This window comes from Scardinius erythrophthalmus (assembly GCF_964197995.2).
Source record: "Scardinius erythrophthalmus genome assembly, chromosome: 2".
Lineage (NCBI taxonomy): Eukaryota > Metazoa > Chordata > Actinopteri > Cypriniformes > Leuciscidae > Scardinius > Scardinius erythrophthalmus.
This window is the reverse complement of record NC_138222.1, coordinates 4,211,800-4,227,315: the sequence shown is the minus strand read 5'-3', so window position 1 is coordinate 4,227,315 and position 15,516 is coordinate 4,211,800. Positions and strand designations below refer to the sequence as shown.

Sequence of the window (15,516 nt, the reverse complement as noted above, 5' to 3'; positions counted from 1 at the left end):
CCTAAGTCTGGGACAGCTTAAAATAAGTCGAGAGGACACTAAGACCTATTCACAAAACGCTTTTTGTGGCATTTCACGTTGCGATGTTTTGCGGCGGTTACAGGAGCTTCCAATCGCGAGGGAACAATTTTGTGTTGTAGGCATAACAAGGGATGCAATAACGCCACCAACAACAACCAAAACTAGGCTACTCATTGCATGTAAACTAATTGTAATGTTTCATTGTGACTCAAATTAAAATGTTCTTCTCTTTGCAAACGTAGGCAGAGGCATATAGTGACAGATTAATTCAATAATGTTGCAAAGATATTGCATCAATCTGTTTCATTAGGCTATAGGCTATTTGTTTTGCCTTACTCTTTATTCATTTAGGCTATTTATTCAGTTATTCATCATCTTCCGTCCTTCGCATTACTTGTGTAGCGCACGCATTCTCAGACCTGTCACTCATCATCATAGGGGAGGTGTTTGGAATCATTCCTGCGTTACAATCATCAGCCAATCAAGGTGGTCACTTCAGTCAAGCTCGTGCATGAGTAATGACGTCATTCATAGCAACGAAGACTCACTCTTAGTTTAGGAGTTGTCATTTTTCTTTACTAAGAGTAGGTCTGAAAGGCGTTGTGAATAACTTTTAAGAGAAAACTCCTAGCTAAAATCTTTTAGTGTGATTTAGGAGTACTCCTAGACTAGTGGTAAGATAAAATGCTTTGTGAATACGGCCCCTGACTTCTGAAGCCAATTTTATTTTTAAAGGTTGAAATGCTTTTGTCCTATTTCTCCCCCTTTCTTTTTTAAAGAATGATTTTTTAATATATTTTTGTCATTGATTGATTGAATAAAATAAATTGACTCAACTGCTGGAAAGGTGTAATTTATATTTTAAGAGGTTTTTGCCAAATTTTTAAATGGTCAGGAATTTGTTGACGCATCATTGAAGTGTAGTTGAAATATTAATGTTGTTTCAACATTAACTTGGTACATTAGATGGCAACATTGGTTGACATTCCTTTTCAGTTTGGAGTGGAGTAGTATTTTTAGTGTTTCAACAAAATGTATTTAGAATCAACATCACATTGTAACATTGATCAAACCATATTACCAAAGATTATTTCTGTTAATTTCAGTGTTAATTCAACAGCAGTGATAGTTTCAACATCTTAGTGTAACGTTGATTCGATATTACCATTGATTATTTTAGTTAATTTCAGTATTGATTCAGCAATAATGTTGATGCAATAATGTAATGTTGATTTTTTATTCAACAGTTTCAACATTAACTGAGGATGCAAAAGTAATGTTGATAAAATATCACTTTGTAATGTTGAATCACTATTAACACCATTGATTTGTGATTGAAATCTGAACATTATTTCAATATTAACCGAGGGTGCAAGAGTGACGCTAAAGCAACATCACTTTCTAACGTCATTTCAATGTAATCAGCGTTGACACATCAATACTGACTCAACATTGCTTCAATGGTTACATGCTATCTGCGTATAGGGCAAGTGTGTTCTGAACACCTCTGAAGTAACCTAACCCTGAAACATGAGCTTCTCTGGAGCAGATAATGTTCTGAGAATAAGCTAGTATGGCTATTTACTTACCAGGAAGTTCCCTATGTGGCCTGCTTTCTGGAAAACCTGTCAGGCTGACTATATACAGCCTGACTTTATATATAAAAAACATGGTAGGCCTAATAATGTGTAATTTTTATCCTATTGTTTTAATATTGTATATTTATATGCTTGGTAAGTGTCATTATGGGTTTTGGTTCTTTTGCTGTGAGGACCTTTGAAATGACTGAAATCACTACTTTAGCTGTGTGTTTCCCTGAAAATAATTGCACTTAGAACGTTCATAAACCAATCAGATTCAAGCATTCGACAGCCGCGTAGTATAAGTGATTTTAAACAAGGAAGATATAGTGTGAGACACTGATAGTTGTAAATAGCTCTCTGATATGAACATCATTTTGAGAAGTTCATTTTGGCATCTATGGTTCCATGAAGTACCTTTAACATTAATGGAACCTTTTCAACCTATAAAAGTTTTATTTTTGTAATTTAAAAAAATATATATATACATGTTCTTCTTTTAAGAACTGAAAGGTTCTTTGGGGAACCAAAAATGGTTCTCCTACTACATCATCGCTGCTAAAATCCCCTTTTAGAACTTTTATTTTTAAGAGTGTAGTAGTTTTTATAACCATAAAATCAATTATGTATGTGTGTAAATGTATTGGTCAACAATTAGCATTAAATGGGAGTTTAACTTATTATCAAAGAGTTGAAAAACCAATGAAGAGTTCCTTTAAAAAAAATTATCTGTGGCATTTATTTACTTATTTACATGCATTTTTGACTTCACAACAACATGAACACAATATAAACTAAAATATAAACAGAGTGCAGCCATTGAAAGCTTTATTAATTCTATCACTTTCTTTCAAAACCATAGCAATACATTTTGTTTAACAAATATCTTAGCCCCTCTATGGCATCTTCTTTGCATACAGATTTTGCTCTATTTTTTGACTAGCTGACCTGGGCTGCGTTTCTCAAATGCATCGTTGGCCAACAATGATCTCTATACGATCAACTTGGATCACAATGCTTTTGAGAAACGCAGCCCAGGCCCTTGATTATGAAATAAGAATGTAGGAACAATGAGCTGTCATTTATGACAAAATATTGACAAGATGTTTTTTACTAAAATGGACATTATAGTTCTGTTCACATCCATTAAAAAATATTATAAACAAATACATGTAACAGCAACAACAGCAAAATACTGAAAAAAGTAGCCTAACTCATGTTAGTCTAGTTTAAGTTATTTACTTCTCTTTTTAGTCGTTTTTAATCATATTTAATTAATTTTGGTCTTAAATCATTTATTTGGCTGTTCCTCATATTAGATCTGACTTTCAATGAACCCAGGTTTTGTGTTTTTGGTGTTTCATTCATGACAAATGACCGACAAGCCTTGTTAGTCACATGTACAGTCAAACCAAAATGTATTCAGACATCTTCAACATATCTCACATCCATAAATTATCACAATTTATTCCCTAAGTTTTAGAAAATGGTAATAAAATATGACAAGAACTCAAAGTGATCAAATCACTTGATATTTCACTGGTTTTGTCCATCCTTCTGTTAGACTGTCTCACACATGAATTATGTTGAATATCTGTCAGCTGTTAAATTTAACTACACAATTAGATAATACCAGTTTAGCTCAACCAATCAAGCAATGCTTAATTTTGTTCAGTCTGTGTGTAAAAAGAGCATTAGCAATTAAAGAAAAAACACTTCAGCAAAACATGATCATATCAAAGTGAGTAGGCTAATTTTTGGTCCCAAATATTTCAACATTTTACTATCTGGTGTCTGAACACTTTGGTTTGACCAGGGCCGGAGTGGGGCCACTTTTCAGCCCAGGAGTTTCAGGCCCAAGACCGGCCCACTTTTTCCATGGTGGAATTCTAAATTACCACTTTTTCTAAATTGGATAAATGAAGCAACAGTTCAGCTCTTACTATTGTGTAGTTTGTATTAATAACAAATAATGTAAAGGTTAAATAATAATTAACTTAGACTTTATAAGCAATTGCGACTTTATTTCACACAATTCTGACTTTATAACACGACTTTATATCACAATTCTGACTCTATATCTTGCAGTTCTGACTTTATAAGCAACTGCAACTTTATTTCACGCAGTTCTGACTTTATATCTCGCAATTCTGACTTTATAACACACAATTGCGACTTTATATCACACAATTCTAACTATATATCTTGCAGTTCTGACTATAAGCAATTGCGACTTTATTTCACGCAGTTCTGACTTTATATCTCGCAATTCTGACTTTATAAGAAGCAACTGAGACTTTATTTCACACAATTCTGAATTTATATCTCGCAATTCTGACTTTATAACTCACAATTGCGACTATATCACGCAATTCTGACTTTATATCTCTCATTCTGACTTTATAACTCTCATTCTGACTTTATAACACGCAATTGCGACTTTATTTCACGCAATTTTGACTTTATATCTCGCAATTCTGAGAAATAAAGTCAGAATTGCGAGATGTAAACTCGCAATTGTGAGATAAAAAGTCGCAATTATCTTTTAAAATGTTTTATTCTGTGGCGGAAAAAAGCTTCCATACCTCCTGGCCTCTTCCTCCCATCCATCCTCCCTGACGCGTTACGGTAGGGCCGGCCCAGCTATCGGTAGGCGCCGGCGGTGCCGCGGTAGCCTACCTGAGAAAACGTTTTGAAAAAGACGGACTATGGACCCAACCAACTCTATAGGAGGGGAGGGGAGAACTCCCTCACATGGTACAACCCATGCAGAGGCTGCGCGCTGCGGTGTCAGAATGTGAAACGTGTGTAGCCTATGTAACTAACGTGACCATGGATATCATATAAAGGCTAGATGTCTTAAGGCGGAGTCACTTCCGGCATCACCGGCGGCCATCTTACCACAGGGCTCTGTGAATTAAGGTGAGTGATCAGCACGCACACAAATCCTCTTATCTCGCTGAAATCTGGACGGATTTACAAACGGTTTGGTTTCTTACAAACGTTATTAACGTGGCTATAATTCTGAATGCTTACACATTTTGAACATAATTATTCATATGTATGCAGTATAATAGCTACATCTCTGACGTTTATAACAAACCAAACTAGGGGTGTAAGAAAAAATCGATACACTTGAGTATCGCGATATTTTATTTTGCAATACTGTATCGATTTTCAAAAACGCAATATCGATTTTTTTTTTTTTTTTTTTTTTTTACGTCCAAAAATATTCATGGTAAGACCGTAAGACAGTGGTTCACGTTTATGTTGTTTAAATCCCTACCACTAGATAGCTATGCTGAGACGCACCACTAGTGTCCTCGCCAGGCTCGCCTATAACGGTGCGTGTCCACTGGACATTTTAGGATTGACAGCGGACCGGAGAAAGCGTTGAGAGCGACCGAGAGCGTCAAAAAGTTGGGCAGTTCCTTTATACAAATATCAAGCGAAAAACGCAGTCGGCAGCCAATTGCTGTGAGGTTCGGGATGTGACGTCTACCTTGAGAGTTTAAACATATGCAAATTGTGCCGGAGTTTATGCTGGATTTAGTGCGTAAATCATTTTGTTTACAAATTAGACGTTGTGCAGTTGTTATATAGCCTATATGTTAAATATTTCATTTTGGATGTGTTTATTGTGATTATATTGGCTGGTTTTATAAAAGTTTATACAACTGAAAGGATATCTTTGCTTGGTGCATTTGGAAACAAAGCTTGTCTATTTCTAAATGTAATCGCGTGCATCGTTCACACCAAACGCGCGAATAGAGCATCTGGCGCGAGTGATTGCAATGTTAAGTCAATGCAAAGACGCGTTTACGCGCGTCTGGGGGTCCTGCGGCACGAGGCGTTTAGTGCGGCGCGGTTCGCCTCATTCGCGCGTCCAGTTCTTTTAAAATCTTTTATCACATAAAACTTGATTTCAATATGACACATTTATTTTGTTCACTTTCATCCACTTTCATTCATTTTCGTCCAGTTCACGTTGTTGTTTTGTATTGTGACAGGGGCTATGTACCTATTTTCTTTTATTATGGCCTACTTGAGCATATAAACATTTGCTCACTAAGAACCTGTAAACCACAAGCCCAAACTGGCAGTTTGATTTTCTGTGTACTGATTTGTTTACCTAAAGTAAACTTCTTTGACTTTTATGCACATCATGTCTTTTTTTTAAATATTTTTAATATATTTTACTTTTAAAAAATCCCAATATATCGCCTTATGCACAGTATCGAAATATATTGCAATATATTGAATCGTGACTCATGTATCGTGATACGTATCGTATCGCCAGATTCTTGCCAATACACAGCCCTAAACCAAACCGTTTGAAAATCGGTAGAAAATTGAGCAAGTTATGGTTATTTAAAAGTACATGCACCATGTTATGAGTGAGCGAGCACCCTGTGGTAAGATGGCCGCCGTGTGCGGATGTCGAGCTCCATTGGCCAGCAGCGGGGACGAGACATCTAGCCTTTATATGATATCTATGAACGTGACATTGAAATGTGGAAAAAAAAAAAAAAAAACATTTCCTCGACCGGCCCAAAAGTGAAGCGGCCCACCGGGAATTCTCCCGATTCTCCCGATTACCCACTCCGGGCCTGGGTTTGACTGTAAGTCATGTAACCATTACACAAATTCAGCTTTTTTGTTGTTAGCAATAAGGACCAGGTGTCTGTAAGTCCCTCCAAAAGTCAACCTGGTTATTTAAGCTTCGTGTCGTTGTGGCGATGAGTTTCGAATAGCGACAACGGTTATAATCCACAGGGAATACATTGAATTGGCTTCCATCAGGTGGATCAGTCAAATCGATTCCTAAATGATTCATGCACAGGCCTACATACACATCCTCTATGTAAACCGGTTTGACAATTTGTGCTGCTTCAACAAGTTTTCCTGCCAAGTCCAGAGAAAACACATATCCTAAACCCAGAGCATAGGGAGGATAGAAAGCCGGGGAATAAACCGTTTTAGGGAGATACCATTTAGAATGAGGGTCTCTCAAAACCATTGCATTCCTGGCCACAAATCCAGTCATATAGTTCTGCTTTGGTGCCGGCAGAAGCATATTCACTAAGTTTTTCACATTGAGAAATATATCCGAGTCGATCTTCATCGCGTAGGACGCATTCTGACAATAAGCAGAAAGCCATTCTAGCATTACCACTGTCTTAATGGTGAGATTGTAGTAACTGTCCCAGAAATTACTTTGTAAAATGTCATGATATTTCTCGCTTTCCTGCAACAAATCCTCTTGAATCTTTTCGCTGTCTTGTGAAGTTGGCAGACCGATCAGAAATAGCAAACTTATCATCTTGTCCACGACTGACCTCTCCGTACCCCACGTTGAACGGACGGCGCCCCGAGCGGCCAGGTTTCCTGGAGCTACTGGTATTATTAACACCACGAAAGCATTTTCCTTCTGGCACTTCTCCGGCTCATTAATAACAAAACTATAATTGTTTGGGTAAGCCACATAATATGGTTCTGGAGGCTTCCACGGTGCAGCAGAAATCCCTCTAGATACCGTAGTCAGAGAAATGAGCCCTCTCGATACCGTAGTCAGAGAAATGAGCCCTCTCGATACCGTAGTCAGAGAAACGTTGGTTGTCTTATTGTGAAATGTCTCTGGAAGGAATAGTCTAACAGCATCTGTCCAGGTTTCTGAGTTTTTATAGACGATGGTGTAGTAACACAGCGACAGGATCAGCAAAATGGTGAACATAACATATGAACGATGAAATCTGCATCCGCCATTTCTCTGACTAAAAAGAGAAAACGAGTCTTTTGGCATGTCTATGTAACAATGCATTCAGATAAATTAACTTTTGTTATTATTAATACACAGGTATTCCTGATTAGGTTTCCAGTGAAAGCATCAAAAATTTAGATTTTAACGTTTTACAAGCTGTATAAATTTGTAACACTTTACAATAAGGTTTCATTTGTTTACATTAATGTATTAATTAACATGAACTAACAATGATCATTTGTTACTGTGTTTATTAATCTTTGTTAGCATTAGTTAATACAAATACAGCTGTTAGTTCATGTTAGTTCACAGTGCACTATATGTAACCTTATAAAGTGTTACCAACTAATTGTTCTTATCTAAATCCAAATGGCACTTCTGAAAATATTTCTTATTTTGCACATTGAATCATTAACAGTACATTTGCTACAATATGGATTATAACTGAAAGTATTTTATGCCTTCACAATTTCAATACACAAATTAAAACAATTAAACACATCAGTCTAATAATGTTTCTCTGGTACTTTACCGTCGTTCTTCACTGACTTCCATCATGTTTCTGCCGTTATTTCAGATGCATTTTCAGCTCTGCTATTCCACGACAAACTGGCTTGGCGAGTTTCAAGTATGTTTAAAGTCAAACCTTTTTCTTTGTTTTGCATATCCAGTTCCACCCCTTTGTCACATCACAGACAATAAGCGACCAACATTGACCATTCTGATGTGACAGAAGCAAAAAAGCTTGAACATTAGTAAACATATACACACATATACATATACACATACAAACAGGCTACATGTAAACATAGGTGTGTCTTTTGAAACCCCAATAGCTGGTCATTTTGTGCTTTACATAAACCCAACCATAGTACAATGACTGGGCTTGATTTATTAAGTTGGCTTGAGAAAGCCAATACTGAAATCCTATTTAAACTTATTAATGGTGCTTGCCAAAGGCAAGGCATCATTAGTGTTCTCTTGCATACTTATTAGTGGTGCTTGCTGAAAGCAAGGCATCACTATTGTTATTGCTCATACTTATTATTCTTTTTTTTATTGAAAAGCAAGGCATCACTATTGTTATTGCTCATACTTATTATTAGGGGCGGTGTGACCCAAAAAAGCGACCCAAAAAGTCCCAATGACTTAAAGGAGAACTCCGGTCAATTTTAACATTGAGCTCATTTATTTGTACATTTGGAGTGCTGTCAATACAGAGAACAACGACACAAATCGGTGTTGCCTACACCGAGTTATTCTATTTTTAAAATTTGCACCCTGTTGACTTCAATAGGGCAAGTACTAAACCTGCTTTTAGCCTCTTAACATCCTTGATGTGTCATTACAAGTGCACAGACAATGTGAGTGATTCCTTCTGAGTGAACACGAGTGAATCTGACTGCAGTAGATGTGAAAGATATGAATAAAAATGATGTTATTTAAGCCAGCGCAAATACCTGTTTACATCCTGTTTTTCGGTTGAAGTCCAAAGTAGTCGATTGCCGAGTTCACGCGCATAGGTTTAGTTACCTATGATCACGCGCGTGAACTCGGCAATCGACTACTTTGGACTTCAACCGAAAAACAGGATGTAAACAGGTATTTGCGCTGGCTTAAATAACATCATTTTTATACATATCTTTCACATCTACTGCAGTCAGATTCACTCGTGTTCACTCAGAAGGAATCACTCACATTTTCTGTGCACTTGTAATGACACATCAAGGATGTTAAGAGCCTAAAAGCAGGTTTAGTACTTGCCCTATTGAAGTCAACAGGGTGCAAATTTTAAAAATAGAATAACTCGGTGTAGGCAACACCGATTTGTGTCGTTGTTCTCTGTATTGACAGCACTCCAAATGTACAATAAAATGAGCTCAATGTTAAAATTGACCGGAGTTCTCCTTTAACATTGCGACGAACTTTGAGCACTCGGAGTGAGGATTTCGCAGAAACGTGTGATTTGCCCAGTGGCGGTTCTAGACCACAGTAACTGGGGGGGGCCAGGCAGGGGCCACTTGTGCTTTTAGGGGGCACACCTTTAACATTCATCTTAACCTATTTTCAGTATTATTTCAAGTCATTTTTCACCATGTCATGCATGACTGCAATCTCTAGAAAAAGCTAATAAATTATATTAGCTAAGCTAATAAAACAATTTCAATTCAAATTAAAGCTGCAAGCAGCATTTATCGGGGTTCAAGCATTTAAGGCCTTTAAGCACATAAGCATTTAAGACATTAAGTTTTATTTGTAAAGCTTTTAACCACTGAAATAATAGATGGAAAAGACCATTTACAGCCAAAACAGGCAATTTACCATAGGAAATATATGGTTTTCAAAGCTTTTTAACAGTTATAGCGCCACCTATCGTACGATCTTCATGAAATTTTACATGCTTGTTTAGACTGTTATGGTACATATGCTCACCAATTTTTGTGAAGTTCTGAGTTTTCGTTTAGGATTTATAGGCTTTTAAATGCATTTTGCCACGCCCATTTTCATTATGACCCAATATACCCATGCGAAAAATGCTAAAGTTGAACTTTTTTTTGATAATTATTGATCTAGAGAGTCCAGAGAATTACCCTAGACTGGTTTTGTTCCGATCGGGCAAAAAACCTAGGACTAGTTCGCAAAAGTAGGTTTTTAACATAATTGCGAATATTTAATGAACGGTTTGATTGACAGCAATGGTTCTTGAGGCAAAGTTGTTCAGCATGAGCAGATCTATCAAATGATATGCATTTTGTGACAATAAGTGTAACACCACGTGATTACAGAGCCATAAAACTCGTTAGCGCCAACTAGTGGCCGATTTCTTTCAAAATTCTTACAGACCTCTAGGGCCATGAGTTGAACATGCCCATCGAGTATCGTTCCGATCGGCCTCCGTTAACCTTGTCTAATAGGTGCTCAAATTTCATTGGTCGATGGCTGTCATGTTTTTCGAGGTACGCCAATGTCCTCATAGACATACATGGCACCTTGGACCAAGACACTGCATACCAATTTTCAAGTCAATCGGACAAACGGTCACGTGGTCATAGCCCTTTTCATGTTTTTTTCATGTTATAGCGCCACCATGTGATCAATCGTCGAAATTTTTTTACTATGACCCCAAATTGAACTCATACACATGTGTACCAAGTTTGGTGAAGATATCTCATTTCCTTTTCGAGTTATAGCCATTTTAGTAAAATAGGCTCCTCCTACAACATTAATTTATCACCCGCTAGCGACCAGGAATCGAAATTTCGACTTTTTTTCGATAATTATTGATCTTCAGACTCCAAAGAACATTTCTGCACTGGTTTGGTTCCGATCGGGCGAAAAACCAGGGACTAGTTCGCAAAAGTAGGTTTTTGACAAAATTCAAAATGGCGGAAAAATTTGCATACCTGAAATAAAATCGGAGATATACGTTTTGACCTTCAGGCGTCCAGCTTTCCAATGATATAGGACACTTGAGTCTACGACATACGGTCTAGGAGTTATGAGCAGTTTCGCGCTTTTGGTCGCTATAGCGCCACCTATGGGCCAATCTGGGTCATACTTTGATAGGTTCTCCCCAAATTGAGGACTACCATTTGGCCAAGTTTCAAGGTTCCAGCTCTTACGGTTTGGGCTGCACGATGCGTTTTAGGGGAGAATAATAATAATAATAATAATAATTAAAGCTGCAAGCAGCATTTATCGGGGTTCAAGCAGTTAAAGCCTTTTAAGCATTTAAGCACAAAAGCATCAAAAGTTAAGATTTATTTAGCAAGCATGTAACCACGGACATAATAGATGGAAAAGACCATTTACAGCCAATACAGGCAGTTTACCATGGGATATATATGGTTTTAAAGCTTTTTAACAGTTATAGCGCCACCTATGGTCCGATCTCCATAGAATTGTTTACTGTGACCTCAAATTGAACCCATACACATGTGTACTGAGTTTGGTGAAGATATCTCATTTACTTCTTGAGTTATAGCCATTTTAGTAAAATAGGCTCCTCCCACAACAATTTAGCACATTCTAGTATTATTTACTATGATTCTAGCATGATTTGCCATATTCTAGCATAATTTACCATGATATACTACATTCTAGTATGATTTACCATTGTTTACTGTGATTCTAGCATGATTACCATAGTTTATCATGATTTATCATAGTTTACCATGATTTACCCTGTTCTAGCATAGTTTACCATGATTTACCATGTTCTAGCATGATTTACCATGATATACCACATTCTAACATGATTTACCATAGTTTATTATGATTTATCATGGCTTACCATGATTTACCCTGTTCTAGCATAGTTTACCATGATTTACCATGTTCTAGCATGATGTACCATGATATACTATGTTCTAGAATGATGTACCAGGATTGTAGTATGATTTACCTTGATACACCACATTCTAGTATCATTTATTGATTTACCATGTTTTTAGTGTGATTTAACCATGATTTACCACATTGCTAGCAATTATGTGAAGTATCAGTAAAAATGAAGTGATAAACTCTGACAAAATATGATTGTGCTACAATAGTAATTGTTATATAAGTGATTTTTTAGTGTTTTATTGTTATATAAGTGATTTTTAGTGTCTAATGAATGCAAAAGCATATGTGGGTAGACATTAATAAGTAGAATGGCCAGCAGAGGGCAGTAGAAGACCACATATTGGCTCACTTTCACTTTAAACTTCTTGATTTTCACCATTTTTCTGCACTAAAGCAAACCAGTTTTTCCATTTTAAATCCATAATGCATGTTAACACACACACACACACACACACACACACACACACACACACACACACACACACACACACACACACACACACAAGACAAATGTTGTTTTTTCAATGCTATTGGGATATGTCATTATGAAAATATATTTGAATGGTCTATAAACATTTCACAAAGTCTTTGTAAGCTATTAATCAGATCATTCAGAATTTATTCAGAAACCTAAGACTACACACACACATTATATTGTAGATACAGACATTTGAAATATATGATGTGATCAAACTGTCAATACTAATAATTTAACAGATGGATTTTTGACTAAATGTAATTGTAAATGTTAAAATAGTGATTTTATAAAGTCTAAATATAAATTATAGAACAATATGACAACATGACTATTTTAAACAGCAGGGGGCAGTAAAATACCACTTCTTGGCTTAATATGTCATTATATTCATATCATTTTCACCTTTTTAACTGTTATAGAGGCAAATTTTGTCAGATCTGTCTGAAAATTTTCATGCATGTTCAGAGTGATATTTCACATGTTCTGACTTGTTTTTAAGAAGGTTTGAACATTCATTAAAGAGATATAGGCTTTCGGGGACACTTGGTAAAGGCCACATTTTGAAGTGAACCTATTATAGCTATCCAAATGAAGTAGTTCAACTTTTTCTGACAATTATTGTTCTAGTGAGTCCAGAGAATTGTATTGCACTAGTTTTTAACATTATGATATGAAAATTATATATTCAGAGATGGAAAAGACCATTTACAGTCAATACAGGCAGTTTACCATAGGAAATATATGGTTTTAAAGATTTTTAACAGTTATAGCGCCACCTATCGTCCGATCTCCATGAAATTTTGCATGCTTGTTAATGATGTTATGTCACATAAGTTCACCAATTTTTGTGAAGTTCTGGGTTTTTATTTAGGATTTATAGGCTTTTTAATGTATTTTTCCATGCCCATTTTATAAATGATCCTATTACAGCCATCCAAATGCAAAAGTTCAACTTTTTTTTGATAATTATTGATCTAGAGAGTCCAGAGAATTGTCCTAGACTGGTCTGGTTCCGATCGGGCAAAAAACCTAGGACTAGTTCGCAAAAGTAGGTTTTAGACATATTCATGAATATTTAATGAACGGTTTGATTGACAGAAATGGTTCTTGAGGCAAAGTTGTTCAGCATGAGCAGATATATCAAATGATATGCTTTTTGTGACGATAAGTGTAACACCACGTGATTACAGAGCCAAAAAACTCGTTAGCGCCAACTAGTGGCCGATTTCTTTCAAAATTCTTACAGACCTCTAGGGCCATGAGTCGAACATGCCCATCGAGTTTCGTTCCGATCGGCCTCCGTTAACCTTGTCTAATAGGTGCTCAACTTCATTGGCCAATGGCGGCCATGTTTTTTGAGATACGCCAATGTCCTCATAGACATACATGGCACCTTGGACCAAGACACTGCATACCAATTTTCAAGTCAATCGGACTAACGGTCAGGTGGTTATAGCCCTTTTCATGTTTTTTTCATGTTATAGCGCCACCTAGTGTTCAATCGTCGCGATTTTTTTACTGTGACCCCAGAATGAACCCATACACATGTGTACCGAGTTTGGTGAAGCTATCATATTTACTTTTTAAGTTATAGCCATTTTAGTAAAATAGGCTCCTCCCACAACGATTATTTTGCGCCCCCTAGCGTCCATGAATCGAAATTTCAACATTTTTTCGATAATTATTGATCTTCAGACTCCAGAGAACATTTCTGCACTGGTTTGGCTCCGATCGGGCAAAAAACCAGGGACTAGTTCGCAAAAGTAGATTTTCAACAAAATTCAAAATGGCGGAAAATCTATCATGACGGAAATGAAATCGGAGATATACGTTTTGTTCGTCAGGCGTCCAGCTTTCCAATGATATAAGACACTTGAGTCTGCGACATACGGTCTAGGAGTTATGAGCAGTTTCGCGCTTTTGGTTGCTATAGCGCCACCTATGGGCCAATCGGGGTCATAATCTCTGAACCTCTCCTCGATTTTTGTACTACCATCTGGCAAAGTTTCAATGCACTAGCCCTTACGGTTTGGGCTGCACGATGCGTTTTACGGCAGAAGAATAATAATAATAATAATTAAAGCTGCAAGCAGCATTTATCGGGGTTCAAGCAGTTAAGGCCTTTAAGGCATTTAAGCACAAAAGCATCAAAAGTTATTAAGATTTATTTAGCAAGCATGTAACCACTGACATAATAGATGGAAAAGACCATTTACAGCCAATACAGGCAATTTGCCATGGGATATATATGGTTTTAAAGCTTTTTAACAGTTATAGCGCCACCTATGGTCCGATCTCCATAAAATTGTTTACTGTGACCTCAAATTGAACCCATACACATGTGTACTGAGTTTGGTGAAGATATCTCATTTACTTCTTGAGTTATAGCCATTTGAGTAAAATAGGCTCCTCCCACGACGATTTGCCACATTCTAGAATTATTTAATATGATTCTAGCATGATTTACTATCATATACCATGTTCCAGAATGATTTATTAGGATTCTAGCATGATTTACCTTGATACACCTCATTTCAGTATTATTTACTATGATTTACAATGTTTCTAGCATGATTAACCACATTACTAGCAATTATGTGAAGTGTCAGTGCAAATGAGGTGATGAACACTGACAAAATATTATTGTGTTATAATAGTTAGTTATATACGTGATTTTTAGTGTGTGTCCAAGTATGAATGCAAAAGCACATGTAAAATATTTCATTATTAAGTTGAATGGCCAGCAGAGGGCACTAGAAGACCACTTATTGGCTCACTTTCACTTTAAACCAGTTTTCTGCACTAAAGCAAACCAGTTTTTCCATGTTAACTCAATGCATGCTTACACACACACACACACACACACACACACACACACACACACACACATACACACACAGCATAGTTAACCATGATTTACCATGATATACCACGTTCTAGTATTATTTACCAGGAGATAAACGACAATCTAGTATTATTTACTTTGATTTACCATGTTTCTAGCCTGATTTATCACATTACTAGCAATTATTTGAAGTGTCAGTGCAAATAAAGTGATTAACACTGACAAAATATGATTGTGTTATAATAGTTATTGCTATATAAGTGATTTTTAGTGTGTATTCAAGTATAAATGCAAGCACATGTGGAAAAATTTAATTAATAAGTAGAAGGGCCAGCAGAGGGCAGTAGAAGACCACTTATTGGCTCACTTTCACTTTAAACCTCATGATTTTGACCAGTTTTCTGCACTAAAGCAAACCAGTGTTTCCATGTTAACTCAATAATGCATACTTGCTACATATGCTACACACAATAATGCTACACAC

The 15,516-nt window shown here is 36.5% G+C and overlaps 2 protein-coding genes across 3 annotated transcripts in view; both read right to left on the bottom strand.

Annotated features, from left to right (window-relative positions):
- Nucleotides 1-4,332, bottom strand: part of nqo1 (NAD(P)H dehydrogenase, quinone 1) — a 41,455-nt gene extending 37,123 nt beyond the window's left edge. Inside the window, exon 1 of one of the 2 annotated variants that reach the window (XM_081355876.1) lies at nt 4,187-4,332. The gene's annotated coding sequence lies outside the window, so the exon portion shown is untranslated. The remainder of the gene's footprint in view (nt 1-4,186) is intronic. The other variant, XM_081355875.1, reaches the window with a different exon arrangement.
- A 1,932-nt stretch (nt 4,333-6,264) lies between these two features.
- On the bottom strand, nt 6,265-7,335 carry LOC308686055 (beta-1,3-galactosyltransferase 2; the record flags this gene model as incomplete). Its single annotated transcript, XM_081358326.1, has 1 exon — nt 6,265-7,335. One exon carries the CDS (start codon nt 7,333-7,335, stop codon nt 6,265-6,267), a length of 1,071 nt encoding a protein of 356 aa, XP_081214452.1.
- Nucleotides 7,336-15,516: the final 8,181 nt, after the last annotated feature.